This window comes from Chelonia mydas, chromosome 4 (assembly GCF_015237465.2).
Source record: "Chelonia mydas isolate rCheMyd1 chromosome 4, rCheMyd1.pri.v2, whole genome shotgun sequence".
In the NCBI taxonomy this organism is placed as follows: Eukaryota; Metazoa; Chordata; order Testudines; family Cheloniidae; genus Chelonia; species Chelonia mydas.
In genome coordinates this window covers 57,061,902-57,083,787 of record NC_057852.1, presented here as the reverse complement: position 1 = coordinate 57,083,787, position 21,886 = coordinate 57,061,902, and the positions used below count along the sequence as shown (strand labels likewise).

Genomic DNA, 21,886 nt, shown 5'->3' with positions numbered 1-21,886 from the left:
ATCACGGTGAATACGTCTCCTTTGGAACACCGTCATGTCAATGTTGCCTTCAGCCAAGAAAAAATTGAAAGGACACTGACAACCTAATTCTGTATTTATTTATTTTTTTGACTAGTGTGTTATTACGAATATCTTCAAAATTTAAATCTCAAATTTGTTTTCAAATGATATTTCTCTCTATTTCTGTAGCTTTTCCCCACTAGTATAGTATTATCCCAGCTTACCCTATAGTAAGCCCAGTTAACGAAAATTCCTGGTTCGGTGAAATCGTCTTATGTGCCTAGGTCGTGATGGGCCTCTTAGCTTAAAAGGACTCTGTTCTGGGTCCTCCAAGGCCAGAATGCAGTGATCAGGATTTGGAAAGGTCAGCTGGTTTTAAAGTGGCTGCATTCTGTTTTCTCTCATTCCTGGAGCACATAGAAGAGGTTGCCACTCACAATAAGATGGAGCACATACAGTCTCTGTAGGCCATAAATCTGTTGCTAAACAAGAACGAGGGGCAGGCTTTATTGTAGAACTCTGTTGGCTGCATTTCACTGGAAGGTTGCACTTTGGCTTCCCTGATGCAAGGGTTACCATTCTGGATTTTCTTATGCATTTGCATTCTCACATGCTGCTGTTCTGTTTTTCCTTTGCAGGGAGAGGATGCGTCAGTCTGCAATGTTTGAACTGTGCCAGGGGATGCACCAGATCAGCCTGCAGTTTGTTCGCTTGCAGATTAGTTTTGAAGAATATACCATAATGAAAGTTTTGCTGCTGTTAAGCACAGGTAGGTTAGTTCCTATTGTTACCTGGCATACTTGCTAATTGTTAGAGGGCATATTGATTTAGCACCTGTAATTCATAAAATGATACAAGGCATTTAACTACAGGAGTAACGAAAGAGGAAGCAAATTTTGTCCTGGAGGTTCATATGTTCGCAAGAGAAGGGGTGGAAAGCAAGGAAAAAACAGTTACTCACCTTTGTAACTGTTGTTCTTTGAGATGTGTTGCTCATATCCATTCCAATTACGTGTGCGTGTGCTGTGTGCACGGCCGTTGGAAAGATTTTCCCCTAGCAGCATCCGTTGGGTCGGCTGTGGAGCCCCCTAGAGTGGTGCCTGCATGGCGCTCAATATATGACCCAGCTGACCCAGCGCCCCCTCAGTTCCTTCTTACCGCCCGTGATGGTCATTGGAACTGTGGCGTCTTGCTCTGCAAGGTCTTCACGTTTCCCTAGCTTTGGTAGATAGTTGTTTGTTTTTTGTTGGTAGTTCTTGTTTTTGTTTTAATTAGTGGCAGTCACGTTGGGGGGTTACCCTCCACCCTGACTATTTTTCTTTAGGGCTTCGTGCCCAAGTCCCTGGGATTCAAGCCCTGCAGGTCCTGCTCTAAGCCCATGCCAAGGGACGACCCCCATAACTCTTGTCTAAAGGGTCTGGGGGAGGCTCACCAAGCTAAGAAGTGCAAGGGATTTTGTCCTCGGACTAAAAATGAGTGGGGCTTTCACCTGAAGCAGCTCCTTATGGAGGTGGCACTTATTCCCCAGCCTCCATCGGCACGGCAGGACCCAGCACCGAGTTCTTTGGTGCGCAGCACCCCGGCAGCGGTAGTGGAGGCGGTGCTGCTGTTGGACTCTGCTCAAGACCCATGCACCACCGCTCCCCAGCACCGAAGCCAGCAACATCAACTCGGCACCTCTCCCACTGACCAGAACCGAAGCAGCACTGAAACCCGGAGAAGGAGGTGGAATTGGAGGACCTGGTGGTGGACATTTTGGCCCCAGAAGGTCCGTCAAGGGTGGCCCTGCCTCTCATCAAGACCATCCAGACCAATGCCAAAACCATCTGGCAGACCCCGGCCTCCATTCCCCCTATGGCCAAGGGGGTAGAACGTAAATACTTTGTCCCCTCGAAGGGGTATGACTATTTGTTCACGCACCCGCAGCCCTGCTCGTTCGTGATTGCGGCCGTGAACGAGAAGGAGAGGCACGGACAGCTGGCCCCTGTGCACAAGTCGAAGGATGCCAAGCAGCTGGACTTCTTTGACCGCAAGGTGTACTCTACGGGTGGGATCCAGCTCTAGGTTGCCAATCAGCAGGCACTCCTGAGCCGCTACAACTTTAACTCCTGGAACTCCATGCTGAAGTTCAAGGAGCTTGTGCTTCCTGAGTCCAGGGAGGAGTTTGGGGCTCTTGTTGATGAGGGCAGGACCGTGGCATGGACCTCTTTACAGGCCTCACTGGACACTGCGGACTCAGCCGTGTGTACCTTGTTCTCCAGGATTGCCATGAGGCGCACCTCCTGGCTGAAAGCCTCTGGCCTGCCCCCTGAGGTTCAGCAGACGCTGCAGGACTTGCCCTTTGATGGGGAGGGCCTGTTTGCAGTGCAGACTGACTCTAGGTTGCATAGCCTTAAGGACTCAAGGGTGACCATGAAGTCCCTGGGTACGCACACCCCAGCAACCCAGTGGAAGCACTTCAAGCGCCAGCAGCCGCATCCGCACTCCTACCCTCCTCGGCTGAGGCAGGACTTTTACAGGTGGCAGGGGTGGAATGGCATGAGGAAGCCCTCCAACCCTCCATCTGGACAAAGCCAGGGCCTGACCAAACCATCGTCGGGTTCCAAGCAGGCCTTTTGAAGGGACGCCTGAGGACAGTGTACCAGACTTACCCCAGGATCCCTCCCCACCTTTTTTGAATCATTTATCCCATTTCCGCCATGCATGGTCTCAAATAACTTTGGACCGCTGGGTCCTTCACACAGTGGAAGCGGGATACTCTCTCAAATTTTATTCCTTCCCGCCCTCCCACCCCCCTTCCCCGTCCCTCTTCAGGGACCCCTCTCACAAGCAACTCCTTATTCAGGAGGTTTCAGGCGCTCCTCGCCCTGGGAGTGATAGAGGAGGTTCCGTGGGAATTAAGGGGCAAAGGGTTTTACTCCCGTTATTTCCTAATCCCCATGGCCAGTGGGGGCCTCCGGCCCATTCTGGACCTGTGTGGGGTCAACAAATTCACGGACAAGTTGAAGTTCCACATAGTCTCCCTGGGCACCATTATCCCTTCCCTGGATCCTGGAGACTGGTATGCCGCCCTCGACATGAAGGACACATACTTCCACATAGCAATTCATCCGGTGCACAGGCGCTTCCTGCGCTTTGTGGTCAACCGCGAACATTACCAGTTTACGGCCCTTCCATTCGGCCTTTCCACAGCCCCCCGGGTGTTTACCAGGTGTATGTCGGTCATGGCTGCCTTCCTCCGTCGATGGCAGGTGCAAGTGTATCCTTACCTCGATGACCGGTTGCTTCGGGGCTGCACCAGAGAGCAGGTGCAGTCCCACTTCCACCTGGTCAGGTATATGTTCCAACCGCTGGGTCTCCTCCTCAACGTAACGAAGTCAACCCTAGAACTGACCCAGAGGATAGAGTTCATCAGGGCGGTCCTGGACTCCGTTCAGGCATGGGCCCTCCTACCGGATTCCCGTTTTCAAGTTATCATGGGCATCATTCAGGGCCTTCAGAGCTTCCCAACCTTGACAGCAAGAGGATGTCTGAGTCTCCTTGGCCATATGTATATGACCTGGCACGCCAAGCTCCGGCTGTTCCAAGCATGGCTCACCTCAGTCTACTGCCCGGGGTGCGACAGCCTGAATATGGTAGTCACTGTCCTGGAGCGGGTCCTTGCCTCTCTCCGCTGGTGGCTCAACCCCCTGGTGGTATGTGAGGGAGTCCACTTTCACAGCCCACAGCCTTCCTTGTATCTGGTCACCGATGCACCAGCTCTGGGGTGGGTTGCTCATCTGGGGAACCTTCAGACTCACTGCACTTCAGCTCTTCCTGGTTTCTACTTGTGAGCTATTGGCAGCTGAGAGCAAGTCTAGGGCTGCTCTGACCTGGGTCAGGGGCCACTTCAGGCATGTCTACGTTGCAGCTAGGAGTGAGCTTCCTGGCCTGGGCTTGAGCTCATGCACTAAAAATAGCAGTGTGGACATTGTGGCTTGGGCTGGAAATTGGGATCTCAAGCCCTCCCAACCTCATAGGTATAAGAGCCCAAGCTCCAGGCCAAGACACAATGTCCATGCTGCTACTTTTAGCATGCTAATTCAAGACTCGCTAGGATAAGTCTGTCTGCCTAGGGTGGGAGGCTCACTTCCAGCTGCAGTGTCAACATACCCTTCGGCTCTTAGCCAGCTCCATACTAGAACCTCTCCCAGGTGCAGTGCCAAGTGGAGCTCAGCAGCACCCGGCTTTCTCTCTCCTCCCCTCAACAGGGACACAGGACAATTCTCTCCCTGGGAACAAGAGGAGAGAAAGAACAAACCACAAGTGACAGATATTAGTTATGCTGCTTAATGCACTGCTGGAACGTGCTCAGATACTATCTATGATTGTGAGAGTGGTATAAGAAACTATATATGATAGAACAGAGTAGAATAAATAAGTAGATCTCCTGTTTTTGTAATTAGCAGTGAAGGGAGAGAAACTATAGAAAAGTAATAATAGTTTAATTGCATATAGAAATGTGGCGGTAGTTGTTTCAGTAAGATAAATACGTATTATTCTACCTTTTTCTTAGACTATTAACAAATGGGTTTGTAAGAGTTCATTGCAAGAACCTGTTGGGTAAACTAAATTACTTGGTTTAGTTTGAAATGGACAATGATGTCCTTAGAAAATCTACAGAAATTTTTTTGTCAGTTTTGGGATATTCCGCTTATTTACATTGTGTAACTTTAATAGGGAGGAAGAAAGTAGGATAAAATGAAGATTATGATAATGCATATAGAATATTTTCTGTGATCAGCAATAATTCCAGTTTCTAATAACTTCACCTTGATACTATATTCTGATAGAAAATACCATGCTTGTTTTTATTTTTATTTTTCATTATTATTGAATCATGTCACGTGTAGTGTACTGTTTGCTTTGAAACTTCTATGATGACCACATCAAGGAAGTTTCATTCCATTTACATGTGGAAGAAACCACACATTACATCTCAATTGTTTTCTTGCTTTTCCCCAGCCCATGAATCTTGGATGATTGCCAGTATGCCTTCTGCATTTAATAAGTAAAATCAGAAACACTCGGCAGACCTCCAAAATTTGGTGTTTTGCTTGACTTTCTTTTATTTGTGATCATATTTCTTCTTTTTATAATCTGGCTAAGATGATGGTGTAATAATTTTCCAATATAACAGTAAAATAAAGAAATAATATTTGACAGAAATAGAAGTATGGCTTTAATTCACATTTTTATAATGCCATCAGAAATACAGGAGTGTTGATCAAAAGTTATATTTTCCTACTTTTAATTGGATGGATTTGTAAATATTGAGGAAATTGTGAAGTCCTTGCATTTTATGCAAGTGGCATGGCATACTGTAACTATTTTATTTTTTACTGAAGACGATTTATATTTCCATCAAAAAAGGGTGGTTGATTTTATTCATTCGGTATGGACTTTGCTCACAAGTCTATTTAAAACAATGGTTGCTTTGTGTTAGCTGTCTTTGAATGTTGTGTGCCTTCAAGTTTATTATTGCAATTGAAAATGTGTAAAGAAATCTATTTACTTTTGGTTTTCAGATTGACACATTACCTGTTAGCTTGTCTAAACCAGAGGTTCTCATACTGTGGTCCCCAGGGCACTTGGCGGTTGTTCACAGGATGCTTGCTGGTCACATGATTGTAGATCTCTTCCTTATTTCCCACTGCTAAATTGCTTTAGTAGGCAGCTAAAAAACTATTAAATTCATTCCTAACTTTATTCCATGTAAGTAGTTTTGGTAGTAGCCACATGGACATTCTGTGATCACAGTGGGAGGGAAGGTGAACTGTGGGATTAAGAGGGAAGGTGTTCACAGGACAGTCTCTGTAGAGATGCCATCCACACATTTAAAAAAATCCTGTTCTAGGTAATCCTCTACCATAGTTAACTATTAGAAAATAAACTCACTTCTTGCACCTGAAGTATTTAATGTTCTTGTTGCAGACCTGAGTTAATACATCCAAGATTTTACATTTGTTTCATGATTCAACAATATCTATTCTAAACAATTTAGTGAATACTGAAACACCATGACATTGTTGAGAGTTATTAGTAACCTTTTCAAGGGCAGGTCCAGGATTCAGTTTTGGTCTGATCCCACAAACATTTACCGCTGGGTGTATCATCTATTACAGTGAATAATCTGGTTGAAGTTTTCAAATAGACAATGGTACGCTCGTTACCATTGGTATTAGTTCCACGGAAGTCAGTCAAACTGCTCACAGAAATCAGTACTACAGTAGAACCTCAGAGTCACGAACTGACCGGTCAACCACACACCTCATTTGGAACCAGAAAGATGCAATCAGACAGCAGCAGAGACAAAAAAAAGCAAATAAGTGCACTACTGTGTTAAATGTAAACTACTAAAAAAATAAATGGAAAGTTCAGAAAGTTTTGACAAGGTAAGGAAACTGTTTCTGTGCTTGTTTCATTTAAATTAAGATGATTAAAAGCACCGTTTTCCTTCTGCATAGTAAAGTTTCAAAGCTGTATTAAGTCAGTGTTCCATTGTCCACTTTTGAAAGAAGAACCATAAAGTTTTGTTCAGAGTTACCAACATTTCAGAGTTCCAAACAACCTCCATTCCCCAGGTGTTCGTAACTCTGAGGTTCTACTGTATGCGCAGTAGAATTTCAGAAATGGGCCCTTCACTAGTACTGATCAGAATTTTAATGGGGTGTTAAGAAGAAAGCTTTCGTTGAGACTGCAGACATATTATCATGTCAAATCTTTAAGCAGAATGTGAACTTAGTAAAAATACTCTTTTGCTCTGCATTAGCATGATGGCTCTCTTTAAGATATTACACACATGCTCAATAATGTCCTAACCTTCCGACATTCTTTGATTGCATAAGAAATATGTTCTTTGATGTAGCTTTTCCACACCTGGCCGTTATAATCTGAGTACAGTACAATATCAAAGCAATTGCAAGTATGTGCTGTACAATGCCGCTCCCCCCAAGTATAGTATAGCAGACAAGTGATGGTATGTAGTGTCCTCAATTCTAGAGAAAGATTCCTGCTCCCTCTGCTATCACTTTGTGCTTAGGTCAAATGAAAAAATAATTTCACTGGGTGGCTAGTGTGTGCTGTATTTTCAAGATGCTATTCTGCCCCACTTAACCCTTCTGCATATACTAATCCACATACACAGATCTGGAAAGGACTCTTATATCATTTGCAAATGTTTATGATGCTCCCACACAACACAAAGACACTTCTATAACCCTTCAACCATTAACTTTATAATGTAGATAATATAAGAATAATCAATAAAATGAATATTAATACGAAGATGTCTTTTTACTGGTAGTTCCCAAGGATGGCCTCAAAAGCCAAGCTGCATTTGAAGAAATGAGGGCAAATTACATCAAAGAACTAAGGAAGATGGTAACTAAATGTCCAAGTAACTCTGGACAAAGCTGGCAACGATTCTACCAACTGACTAAACTTCTGGACTCCATGCACGATGTAAGTATAATCTATTAGGGATCTTAAAGCACATAGGGTGGCATCTTTAAGAAGGATTAAAGAAAAAAATTTCTCCCTTAAGGTAAACTAATAATTTTTCATTACACTAACCAGCAGGGAATCAATAGGTAATCAGTTTTTAAAGAGTCTGTTAGAAGTTTCTGGACAAATTTAGGGGAAAATTGCACATAAAATTAGAAAATAAAAACCTTTAAGGGCCAGGTTTTGATACTTTTATTCATGTGAATAGTACCTCACACCACAAATAATCATGTTGAACTCAGCAGAACTATTCATTGAGTCAGGTGTTACCCAATATGAGTAAAAGTACTGGAATCTGGCCCTAAACCAGCAGATGAATGGTGTAAACAATTCTTTTTCAGAGAGCAAGATTAGTGAAATATGCTGTGTGGTGTTAAAACTTAAGGAACGCCCATGAGTCAGTTCAACTACAAGGTGTTGGTTTAGAGTTTCACACTTTTTGTAATTTAAGAACTGGTTTGTTAATAAAATGTGTACTTCACTGTTGAACAAATATGTGACCCATTACAACCGCTAATCTCATAACTCAATCTTTCTAAAACATTTGTTAATGGTTTAGGGTCAACTTGGGTCCCTTGAAGTTTTGCTGAGCTTCCAAATCCAGCATTAATTGAATTTTAATTATTTCTATCCCTCCATTTTGTTTTAAAGGTATTTTGTGATGTAGAGGCTTACCTTGTAACCACCAGTTACAAGAGGCATACCATACCTACTGTCAAGGCTATCAGTAAACACTGTTTAAACTGTATAGCAAAAGAAAGAAAACTCCCTCACTCTATCCTGATGTGGAAAAAAATTTTTTTTTGCTGTGAGCTGCATGTAGAATGTTGGGCCCTAATTGTAGAAGCTGCATATAAATGTCTCTCTTTTGTACTTGTCTTAGTTTTCATTTTTGTGGACTTAGTACAGTGCAGTGCAGTTTAGGTCAAATCTGTAAGAGCGCCTGAGGTCTGTTTACAGAATATACATATGGAATTATTTTTCAGATATTATTCTGTTGTTCATTAAAATCATTTAAAATCTCAGTGGGAGGAAAAGGACATTATTAGTACTGCAGTAATAGCTCATTCTTTAGAGATCCATTTTCATTTATATTGTGCCAATGAAGGATGTTTTACTGTTTGGTTTGAAGGAATGGGTTTGGTGAGGAAAGAAAGTCATTTGCAAGTTATTCACATATGAATCTCCGCAGCAGTTGATACAGTCCTCTCATGCCCCTGCTTTTGTAATATTTTTCATACATTTCATTGAAAGTTACATAATTGTCTTCTGAAATATAGAGTTTGTATTTTATTTGGTAATTCTTTTGTACTTTTTTTAATAAGGAGAACTGTGTGGATGGGAAGTAATAGCTGACAGAATTCCAAACTTATTTAAAATAATACAATATTCTACAGTAACTACCCAAAACACTGCATTAGTATTGTAACCTATAGTGTTTTGATCAATCACTTCAGAATGCCGTGGTATTTTACTTAATTTTTTAGTAAGGATCAGAATTGATGCCATTTTTATTATAGTATAAGCAAGTTAAGGGATTTTTAAAGAAGGTCTTGCTGTCAGCATTCTCTTTAAAACAGCCAGTTGTCTGCACAACACTGCTATTTTGTGTGACTTACCAGTCAAGCACTTGTTTATTTTTCTCCTTACAATTTACTTTTTACTTGTATTGGCTTAGATTGTTCCCGAGGATGTGTGTTCCCAAGACTAATCTCAGTATCAAAATTGGCCAAATATTAAATTAATTTAGACAAAGCACATCAGAATAATTTTACAGTAATGTTGACAAGAAATGAGAAGCGCTCTTTTCCCCTGTAGAGTGGAATTTCTCAGCTTTTATCATGGAAATGAAGGTGCAATTTTTAAAAAAAAATTTTTTTTTTGCTAAAATCCTCAGTACAGGTCAATACTTTTCAGCTGTCACCAATATAATTTTAACTTTCATTCCATGTAATTTTAAAGGATCAGAATATACTTAGTCCTGTGAATTCTCTAACCACAGCTGAAATCCCATGTCTGTATCCCTGCTGCAGATACAGCATTGGCATTTGCAGCACAAGCCTGAAGGGAGCTCTCTAGAATTCATGCTTATTCAGTCCTGCGGCTGCCTCTAGCTTTTTCATTAGAGCAAGGCAGCGTATCATCATTTGTGGAGTTTACTTTACCCTGGTGTAGTGCCGCACAATCATATAGTTTCTTTGTATCTTAAGACTTGCTTTTATTAACCTCGTTCTTAAATATTCTTTTTTTAAGGACTATATAAAATAAGAAATTTGAATACTGAATGATACTGTATTTGGCTTAAATAATATGAATAGCATATAACCAATGAGATGGTTTTATACTGCTCAGTGCTTTCAGCCTTTCATCCACATGGTGAGCATATGTGCAGACAAAAATGTGCTGAGATGATGGGGAAAAAAGTTTCAGGAAGAGCAGGTAGGCAGTAAAGTATTTGAAAATATCAGCAACTTTAAGCAATGGCTCATAAAACCTTCAAGCACTGAAAACAAAACTGAAGAACAAAAGAACAAAACCATTCCTGAATGGTTCAGGTGAAGACATATGCATCAGATAGCTGAAATACACAAACACAAACATACACACTTCACAGTTTTATCAGCGTTGTGGGGACCAACATAGTTAATCTTCATTTCAGGGATTTTCTTTTTAACAATTGTGACTGTCATAAGCAAATTTCTAATGATTTCATTAAACAGCGTTGTTTGTTCAGAACCATAATGCAGTGAGGCTAGTTGATTCCACTTCCTAACCAAATTGGTAAGGCTCATACCAAGGAATGACCAAGGGAATTTGAGAGAGAGAGAGAGAGAGAGAGTTCTTGTTTGTAGGTGAACCACTCTGTTTGATCAGACAACTAGCAGGCTGGAACATCATAAACAGTTGCATTACACATGCTATCAAAATTTTCATTTGGATTTTCAACATCTCCTGGAGCAAGTTTGCTTTGGGGGCAAGGGTTGTATCTTGACAATCTTTGTTTCATATAAGGAGTTTAATGTATGTTTCAGCAGTTCTCAGAACAAAAGTTGAGTTCAGTTTCAATCTAACTGATATTTAAAAAGACTTTGAGTTCTAAGCGCTTTTGTTTCGATGCAGCATCATTAAACCCTAACATGAATGTACCCTTTGGCATGGCATGATGAGTATTGCACTGTTGTTTGTTTGTTGATATTTTCAGCCTGATAAAAATAAACTCTTTAAGGACCATGCTGCTGAATCATTAATATTTACGGTTCCTGATGGGAATACTGTACAGCTGAAAGAAAAGGAGTACTTGTGGCACCTTAGAGACTAACCAGTTTATTTGAGCATGAGCTTTCGTGAGCTACAGCTCACTTCGTGGATCTTCCCATACGGTCAGGCTGTGAGAACAAAGATTTTACTTCTTTGAAAAAAGCTTATATTGGTGGTACAATAGAGTGTGTCATGAATTCACAGAATTACTTTACATGAAAACATTGAGGCTTTGCGTTTGTCCCTGATATTGTAACTAATACTAGGGAGAAATTACTGTGCTGTTACCCAAACTCTGCCTTAAATTATTTGAATTTGTTAATTTTCTAGTTAAGTTGATTATGAAATCATGGTTTCCATATATGTAGTCTTAATCATAATGATACCGTAGGTAAACTTTGAGAGGAATCAAGGAGTGACCATAACATTTCATGCCATAGACACAGATTGAGAGGGATTTCTAAGTGAAAGCACTGGCTCATCTTGCCAGTGCAGGGAAAGGGCTCAGCGTGGTAATGTGCACCTTTTCAGCCTGAAGCAGTTTTTGTTACTCCTGGATGTACAAGGTTATGGTGAAAATCAGAAGGCTGAAATCTGGGTGACTATTCGCCATGAAAATGCCACACTGGCTTGCGGTCCACTATAACTGTGTGGTCTTTGGTGATGGAATGATGTTCATTTCTCTGAATTTGAAGAGTAATATAGGTGAAAGTTTCATAGAAAAAACAAATAATGACAAATTGAAGTTTGGTTAATAGGGAATTAATCTTTTGAATTTCACAGATCTTAAATATAAAGTGCAAATGCAAAGACTGGTTATTGAGACAGTAATCGTTACATAAAGATGCAGGACTCTTAATAAGCCTACTTTAGTCTTAAAAATGTTTAAATGCAGTGTGTTTTTTGTGAAACACATTGCCTGTTCATGAATTAGGTAGAAATGACAATTATTCATTAATGATTAATGCACTAAAGTGAGAATGTCTGTCCAAGTATATTGTCAAACCACTCTTAAAAGCCAGCATAGTTAGTTCATTATGTGGATAGCAACTTTTCATGTCTTACTGTGGTTTAGGTGACATTGAAGTAAATATTATTAATTCTGTCTTTATAATAAAATACACAATGTAGGCACCACCACCTGGGATTTATTTATTTAGGGGTGCTTATGGAGCAAGGTTTGTTACATACTCCAAAATACAAAGCCACATTTTATTGCATTCTATCAAAGTGAGCTAAACAACTTAATATAATTGGTAGGAGTGATTTATTGTTTTTTTCCTCTGGCAAGAGTGTGACTAATAAGAATTTTGAGGGAAGTAGAATTTATTTATTCTATATGCTCACACCTAAGCTAGCAAAATCTTAACATCCAAGTAACTCTTTAGTAATTTAATAGTTTTTTTTTAACAATTAATGGTTGTAAAAATAAATAATTTCTGTCCAAGATCTCACTGTTTTCTGTTTGTGAAATCAGTGGTGCCTTCATTCACACTGCTTAATTAGAGTGTTGCCTTTCACATAGCTCTAGTAGAGGTGGTATCAGCACTTCCATTATAAACTCCTGCTTTCCATATTTGCAAGGACAATTGTGAAAATTCTGAAAATAGAATTAGAGAAAGTGCATACTTCTATATACAGTAACATTTTGATACATTTCAAATCTCAACCCTTTCATTAGATTTTCTTTGTACAGCAATCTTCTAATTATCCCTCTGAGCCCTACTGTCTTCTTTTCCATTGTGTCATTTTGCGTTGTGTGTTTCATATATACAATAGACTTTATTCACAAGAAGGAGGAGCCATGACCCAGGGTGAGGCTTGTAACACAGGGAAGCCTAAACACAAGTAGAAACTAAATAAATCCAACTCAGGAAAAAATCAGGGTAAAAAAAATGATACCCACTTACAAGAAAAAGCTTAGTAGCCTGAAAATGCACCTGGTGAGAAGCACTTCCCACATGATACATACAGTGTGGATTGTATTGAAAATTCAGTATTTTCAAGCCTCCCGGTGGTAGACATCATTTTGCTGAAAAGTGACTGAGCCAGCTAATAGCTACTTAGATTAGTTAGTTTGCATCCAGCTTTCTGAAAAGAACTGTGAACATTACACACTTTGCTTAACTCATGGCACATTCTATTCAGATTCTTATCCTGTGTTCATCTGTGTGGTATTTGAACGTTCTGCATTAACAAAGGGAGGGGCCCTCCATGTGGAAGGAAAGATCCAGCTATCTCCATGGCACTTCCCCTCCATTCCTACCCAGCCACCTCTCCACACTGTCCATAGAGGGAGAGGTGATGTGGAAAAGGAAATGCCTAGTATTATTTCCCTCCTAGCCCCACAGAATTTAGCTGGAAAAGTAACACAGTTCCAAGTTGTATTATATTTTCTCTTTCTCACACACACACACACACACTCTCTCTCTCTCTCTCTTTCTTCCCCCCTCCCCCCACAAAGTGAGTGAAAACAGTTCCAAGTTGTATTATTTTCTCTTTCACACACACACTCTCTCTCTCTCTCCTCCACCCAACGAAGTGAGTGAACATTCTGATTTAGTAATATTTTACACCCCCTTGGCATAAGTGATTAAACAAGAAAAAATGAGATTCAGACCACTGATTTAAAACCTGTCAAATAGGCTAAAATCAGCCCAGTGTAAATAGGTAAAACCTGTTGAAGGAATCAGGGCTCTGCAAATTACATGCACAATCTTAAATCTTTCCACTTGTGTGTATGCATGCTATAGAGTCTTTAATTGCGTGATCATGTACTCACATTATATAATATAATACACCTTTTTTTCCTTACTAACTTGTTGGTAAGAATATAAATAAGTGGCGCAAGATGCTCAAAAATGATGTAGGGCTCTGCAGGATTATTCCCTCATGTTGTTTTACTGGGGTCTGCATGGCTTAAGTAGATATATACAGTAATGAAAATGTGTGTATGAACATATATATAATTTACACAATATGTTACGGTATTTGGGAACATTTCTGATCATGTAATCAAAGTCTGTATCATAATGCAAGCACATATGGGAGTAGAATTAAGTCGTGCATAACTTTGTCATTTGTAACTTTAAAGTTGCTCTAACAAACAGGTTTTTTTTAAGTAGAATATTCTGTAGCTTTTAGTCAATGGAGCAGCACATAAAGCAATGAAGACAGGTGAATGTACAAAGCCAGATGTGCCTGGCCATAGGGAACAATGATTTAATGAACTGCAGTGGGAAAATGTGCTAAGATTCAGGTCTCTTGTTTGCTGGCAAACACAAGGTGCCCAAATCTATTCTGTGATTTTGTCCACACCATTCTGACTTTGACAAGTGATGTCAGTTAGTCCAAGGCAGAAATCATAGATGCCTTAACATAGTGTAAAAAGAAAAGGAGTACTAGTGGCACCGTAGAGACTAGTACTCCTTTTCTTGTTGTGAATACAGACTAACACGGCTGCTACTCTGAAACTTAACATACTCTAAGACTTTAGGAGATAGTTAGACAGTTGCTATTTTTGAAATGCCTGTTCTTTTTCTAATATTACTACTAGAACCCAGTATTTGTTTGTAAGAAGAAGGGCATGCACAATTTAATAAATTGTATCTTTAGCTTTCTGGTTGCCCTCCAGCCCATCTCTTCTATAGCAAAGAGAAATTGCAGTTTGTGATTTTCTGTCATAGAATTGCAAAAGACAGAGAAAAATATCCCATTTTAAAATGTCTGAAGGACATAGCTAAATACATTACAAGAAGGGGGCCACAGCATTCATATACGCAGGTATAGACCAGAATGAAGAATCTAATCTGCAATGAAGAAAAATCTGTGTGAAAAAGGAAGTTTAAGAGACAGTCAGACTAGTGTCGTCAGCGCTTTGAGATGTACTATATTTTTTCATTGCCAAAATAATAAAGACGGCTGTCTGCCTTTTGGCACCCCGGCCTAAATTGCTCTTCTTTTAAATGTTCAAGGGGGCCATGTTATATTGGGATTTCAAAATGGAAGCCACTCTTTGAGGGATCTATGCTAAGGTTATCTCCATGCTTGCCCTCACTGGTCAGAATTGGCTGAAGCATTGTGATCATGATGAAATACTAGTTGTAAGATGCAACATTCACCTAGATAACCATGTGGAAAACTACAGTTGCAGTTTTATAGAAAATACACCTTTGCCCTTAATCAGTTTAGGGCTATTCTGAAATTTTCATGTATAAAACTCTCAATCCATTCCCCACCCCCGGAGCATGGCATTAGTAGTGAAATATATTTATATAATGAAAGGTGTAACCCATCAAAATGGGAAGGCAGTTACGAATGATTCTGTGATAAGATTGGAAAAATAAATATTTATTTCTCTGAATTCTGCCTTTGCAGTAGTGAGCTGGATGAAGTTAACTGATGGCCAGTGACATGGATAAAAGTAGATGCATTTAAATGTTATAGCTTTATCAGTTAGCACATGCGTATGAATACTGCAGACCCTGCATCAGTACAGTAATATGCACAGGGCCTGAGCGTTCACTCCTTATCAGGCAAAACTTATCAATTTCAATTGGAGTTCTGGATTGGGCCCCCTGCATAGCTCAGTAAAATTAACCAGATTACTTGATGTACTGAATCTCTGATCACCTGGAAAGTAAGATGCAAAAAGTATGGGTAGATTTTCCTGAAAATTTTCCTTGGGGTTGAGGAAGAGAGCAGAGGGCTTGATTTTCATAGACACTGAGCATCCAAAACTTGAATGCAGGTTAATGGGCCCGTAGTGAAATCAAAGAAAAGTGCAGCTACTCAGAACCTCTGCAAGTCAAACTTATGGTATCTTGGTTTCACTCCATTCCCCATTTGCTGATTTTGACTGCATGGGTGAAGCAGTTCTGATTATCTATTTTTTTCCTGAAAAGGAGTTCTCAGTAGAGCTGATGTTTCTTGGTACTATTCCAAGGTACTGTTATTGTCTACTTCTGGGCACAATTCATTTAAAACATTTTCTAATAATCCTGTGTGCTTTTTTGCATTTCAGCTTGTTAGTGACTTGTTAGAATTCTGTTTCTACACCTTCCGAGAGTCTCAGGCACTGAAAGTGGAGTTTCCGGCCATGCTGGTGGAAATCATCAGTGACCAGTTACCAAAGGTGGAGTCTGGAAATGCCAAGCCCCTGTACTTTCACAGGAAGTGATGGAAAATGTCTTAATAGAAGAACTTTGCCTTAAGTTTCCTTGTGTTATTCCACACCCATGAAGGACCCAAGAAACCACATTTTAAACGTGCTATTTACACTTGTTCAGCAGCCTCTGACTAGTCTCAAATCATGTGAAGGGTTTGGAAAACAGTTGATCTGGATTTGGCAAGACCTAGATGTTTGAAAATTACCCCCTTACTCCAAACACTTAGAAAATGTTCCTGTTCCTCTGGATGAAAAGCCATATCTAGTCAATAACTCTTTGATTTTGATATTTTAACAGATGGGAGTTTTAAATATGCCATGTAGTTTCTGGTATTGTTTGCTTGTTTTAAAAGGGTTCAAGGACTAATACAAACTTTTTAAAGCTTACCCCTTGGTTTGCACATAAAACGTAAAGTCAATATGGGGCATTAATATTCCTTTCTTGTAAAAATATATACAAAACCCCCCTAAAGTGTAAAGTAATAACAGAACATTTGGTGTGGAATACTCGTTATCCTCACCTGCGGCATTTGTTATCCTATGTTATCCATCATAGGTGATACACACTGTGTTAAGTGTCCATTTACTATTTAATTAAAAAGGATAAGATGTTAAAACAAATGCCTCAGTTTCAGTTTATAGTATCTATTGTGCTGGCTTTACAAATAATTTTTCGCAGTCTTTTGCTGTACTGTACATTGCTGTATGTATAAATTGTGAAGGACCTGAAATAAGGTGTAAGGAGCTTTTGTAAATGAGAAAAAAATCTTTAATGGTTACTAGGATGAATGGGAAAGTATTTTTGAAAGAATTCTATTTTGCTGGAGACTATTTAAGTACTATCTTTGTCTAAACAAACAAGGTAATTTTTTTTGTAAAGTGAAATGTTCTGCATGCATAATGAACCGTTTACAGTGTATTTAAGAAAGGGAAAGCTGTGCCTTTTTTTAGCATCATATCTAATTTACCATTTTACACGATCTGTTGTAAATAACCACACAACCTTTTTCAGTTGTATTTAAGCCTACTTTTCGGTACATTTTTCTCCGTTTTTGTCTACTGCTTGCAAGTATATGTGACTTCAGCTCATTTTAGGAATACTGCTTCATATTTCTGTAGGAAACTACACTATGTTGTGTTTGCAGCTTTATGGTGGTTTCATTTAACAAGACATTACAGTCTCTCAAAAGCTTTTGCCAGCTTTATGATGTCGTGAGTTTCTGCCCTCCACTCCAGATTCCTCAAGGAGATAAAAGCAAATCATAGGATGTTAAATGATTTTTTTTTCTTTTTCAAAATTAAAGTTTTCCAAATTCTTTGTTATTCCTTTTCATATTGAATGCACGTAACCTTAAAGGTCCAGTTGTCTCCTCTGATTTAGGAGAGTGAATTCCAATAATGGTTAAGGGAACATACAGATCATTACAGTAAGTATACTGTATACATTTTGATTGGGAACGATGAATGTACGGTGCTGATACTGGCAGATTATCTTGGTGGGGTTTTTAGTTATAAATTCAAAACATTAATGTAAAAATGTAAGCAGACCTACATCTAAACAGATACTTTCACTGTGAACATTTCTATCTTAGTTATCAATTTTTGTCTCAAAACCATGTCCTCTGGTGTAAGGAAGGCTATGAAGATGCACCTTTCATGGGGTGACTTTCACAATTTGTAAATAAATACAAAATTCTGGAGTAGAATAGAGACCAGATGAACTTTTCTGAACATCACTGTTACTATTATATATACACTAATTTGAATAGAATAATTTTTCAGAGAGTCATGATTCCTAAACTGTCTGTCTGGGCAACAGTGACATTTTTGAGCTACAGCTGTCCCTTGACCAGTCAGAATGTAGCATTCTTATAAATGGTGATCTAATAAACTCACCCACTCTTTCTGATTCAAAACTCGGAGGTGTGCTTCTGGCACATGCAACATAGAGTCAACACTGCTTGTCTTTTTAAATGACACCTGCCTTATGCAATGGGTAATCTGTAGAGGCTGTATTCAGAGAGGGGGATCTTATATATAACTGTATACATACATATATTATTTGCAATTTTGGAAGTCTAATTCATAGGTAGATCCTTAAATACAATCAACTGACCTGCACAGCAATATGAAAGCCACATGTCCAACGTGATAAATACACAGCATGCAGAATGGTTGTTTACAGTAACGACATGGTCAGATATCCTTTACTTTTTTTTCTCTCTAAATACTGATAATGGAATTTCAAAATAGCCAGGTTTGGGGTGAATACAGTCTGCAGCAGCTTTTTATATTAACAAAGTTACTAGCTCCTTTTCTATCTCTAAGTAACTTTGCTTGGTTAAAATAGCAAAGCCATATTCTAAACTTCACCGTTAAATGCCTGTCCCAGTACAAATTGTTGTCTGTTTGCTCTTTTTTTGTACCTTATTGCTTTTAATCTTGGTTTGGTACAATTCATAATTCACAGAAACTTCATATAATTACAAACACACTAAATTAGTTTTAAAAAGCAATTTATATCTTTATGCAAAAACGTATGTCTGTCTTTGCAAACAACTGTAAGAAGATTACAATAAATCCTTTACTTTAATCACCTGTTGTTTATGAAACCATTCATTGATTTTTTTTTGCTAGAAATCATTCAATAGATATAATTGGATACAGATGTTTTAAGAGACAGTACTCTCTTCTCCAGAATACTTATGCAGAATAGCCATCTCACATTAACTAACCAAATCTACAACAAAAAATATAAAATACTGTTTTAGCTACAACAAAGAAATGAAAGTATTTTGAACTTGTTTAGAATGAAATAGGCATTTGTCTCCTGCAAAATATAAGACAAACTCAGTGAAATTTCAAAATGTCTGTTTTAAAAGTGGGCTTATGCTGATTGCATTAAATAATGTTGTTGCAAGGAAAGAATGGGGATAGACAGCAAGAACATTGCATACACATTATAAAATGTAAAATAGTTTTAATGTACTGCAGCAGGTATTTCAGGAATTGTAGATCACATTGTGCAAATGTTCAGTTGCACAAAATAAAATAGAAAGGCTAAAGTTTTCAATATCAAATTCTTATTAAAAAGATACTTTACAATCAAGCTAATTCATAGGGTGGTGTTTTCACTGACTTGTATAAACATGTATGAATTTAAAACCATCTACAATTAATGCACTTTTAATTGTTAAAGATTTGACTTTCTTTTTGTAGAGCAATGTTTTCAGCTGGAGGTCAATGACTTGATAAAATAGACAGCAGTTCTGAGGTCAGTGGAATGTTTAAGAATTCTTGGAGTTTAAATAGATTTTTGGATGAAAAATAAAAGCAGTCAGCACTCTGGTGTAAACAGTAAAATCTATGCATAATGATGCATTTATAATTAGGGGTTTGCTTCTGTATGGTTAAAGCTTTTTAAATAAATAGAAAATATTGTTTGGTCTTTGTTAATGTCTGCAAGTACACTTTTTTAATATAAATTGTACAAATATACATGGATTAAAATGGTTTGCAAGTATTCCTTGCGCTTTAATCTTCACTAGCGGATGGTGCATTGATTTCCTTGGAAACAAGCCTGTGTTTACTTCCAAACAATCTATTTAGACAACATGAAATTAATTGCAGTGTTACATAATTGTTGTCATTCTTCATGCACATTGAAATCTATTTTTTACAAGCCTCTTTATAATGGTGGGTTGTGGTGGCGCTAACATCCACACACTGCCTGTTGAGAGGGCAGGCGCTCAAGGAGCGTGGCAGGTCCCACCTTGGGAGCTTGCTTAAGCAAGTTGGGCAACTGTGTTTTCCAGGAGAGCTGGCATGAGACTGACACGGAAGGTGAAGCATGTCTCGTACAAAAGAAACATGAGTGACAGACAAAATGATGGCCTACGAAAAGATTTAGCACAATAAAAGCTTGAGTTAGGCTCTTACCTGTATCTTCACTTGGAATATACTCTCCTACAATGGCTACTTTTATTGTCCACATAATTAGAATTTTCCCCAGTGCACGATTGATTGCACAAGTTCAGAATGCTAGGAGCGTGCACTCTAATCCTCTGAATTTCAGGCAGGAGCAGCAACAATCAAGTTGCACCAGAACTTTTTGGTGCCAAGAAATCTTACTCCTACCCTACATCTCCGAAACTCGTTCAGCAGCAAAGAACAACAGTGACCTCACGAGTGGTAAGGCAAAATAACACGCCCCTTCCCAAAATGCTTGGGTGGTGCAACAGTCAAATGTGTTGATCTGGGAAGGTTATGTGTTTTGGAGTACCAGTTTGATGAAGTTGGGGTACATGTTGGTTATTGGCAGTGCTTAATTTGTAACTGATGCGGCAAGCCTAGAGGTGCTGGAGCTCAGCGCTGGTTTTGGGTGTCTGTTTGAGATGGAAGTAAAAGCTTTATGGAGTGTTTTGGGGCATTGTGGTCAATACAACTGTGGAAAAGAAATGTACAATTCTCTTCCCTTAATTTCCATTCTTTTAAAGTTTTGGGTGGATGGGAAGTGTCCTACCTCTACTTTTAAACTGTCACTAAAGGCAAATTTTGTTTGCTAATATCAACAAGGGTGACTTGGTGCTGAACACATATAGACCAGGACGACCTGCATTCAGCCCTGTTTCAGAAAACCATGTCAAGCCCCATTTAGTGTGGTTTATTATAGGCAAGTTAGTCCTACCCCAGTTCAGCACTGGTACAGCTGCAGCCTTGCTGTTTAATTAGACAAGGCAGCTGAGACTGGGACAGCAGGCACTGGGGGAGATGGGGTGGGAAACCAAAGAGAGAGTGCGTGTGAGAGTTAAGGGGGCCTGAATTATCTGCATGGTGCAATTGTGGAGATCCCCATGCTGAAGTGAAGAGCAATGTACCAGCATGGAAGGGCAGGACTTGTCTCCACAGTAACTCCTCACTTAAAGTCATCCTGATTAACGTTGTTTCGTTGCTGATCAGTTAGGGAACATGCTCGTTTAAATTGTGCAATGCTCCCTTACAACGTTGTTTGACAGCCATCTGCTTTGTCCACTGCTTGCAGGAAAAGCAACCCATTGCAGCTAGCTGGTGGGGGCTTGGAACCAGCAGCCCCCCTATCAGCTCCCTTAAGTTCCCTGTGCAGCAACAGCCCAGCAGGCTATCAATTGCTAGCAGTTCAGCTGTCCCTCCCCCAATTGCCATGTGCTGCTCCCCAGAGCCTCGTGTTTGCTGTGTAGGGGAGGGGGAAAGAAGGGGGCTAATGATAGGGTGTCCCACTCCCCCTTACTCCTTCCCCCCACTTACCCCTTCCATATAGAGCAGGGTGGGAACAGGACAGAGAGAGCTTGCTGGCCACAGCTGCTGTCTCAACTTTCTGATCTTTTTAAAGGCAATGTACTTAGAATGGTGTCAGCATACTTAAAGGGGCAATGCACATCTCTCTCTGTCTGCTGTGCTGCCTCCCCTCCCTCCATTCATGCTGCCTTGTAGAGTGTGAGGCTACATTAACAACAGCCGAGTGCTAGTTCATCATTTAGCAGTAAGGCATTCCCTGGGAAATATCCCACCCTCTGACTCCACGATCACCATTGCTGTGTACAGTATTAAATTGTTTGTTTAAAACTTGTACTCTGTGTGTGTGTGTATATGTATATATCTATATATAAAAATATATTTTTGGTCTAGTGAAAAAAATTTCCCTGGAACTGAAACACCGCCCCCCAATTTACATTAATTCTTATGGGGAAATTGGATTCGCTTAACGTTGTAGTTATGTTCCTGAAAAATGTGACGTTAAGCGAGGAGTTACTGTAACTAAAGCAGCAGTCATTCCCCCCTTTAGTTATTTTGGTGCTAGTCTGTGTGTGGTTACTTAATCCAAAAGAAGAGTGCCCTACTTCGAGATTACGTGAGTAAGACTGGACTTATTATGTTAAA

The 21,886-nt window shown here is 39.6% G+C and overlaps 1 protein-coding gene across 12 annotated transcripts in view; it reads left to right on the top strand.

Moving 5' to 3' along the window:
- NR3C2 (nuclear receptor subfamily 3 group C member 2) overlaps positions 1-19,514 on the top strand; it is a 268,073-nt gene extending 248,559 nt beyond the window's left edge. For all 12 annotated transcript variants that reach the window (XM_043545794.1, XM_027818092.3, XM_037897371.2 and 9 more), the window contains 3 exons: positions 639-769; positions 7,346-7,503; positions 15,827-19,514. In XM_043545794.1, the coding sequence (XP_043401729.1) occupies positions 639-769; positions 7,346-7,503; positions 15,827-15,982 (445 nt within the window). In that variant the 3' untranslated portion in view covers positions 15,983-19,514. The remainder of the gene's footprint in view (positions 1-638; positions 770-7,345; positions 7,504-15,826) is intronic.
- Positions 19,515-21,886: the final 2,372 nt, after the last annotated feature.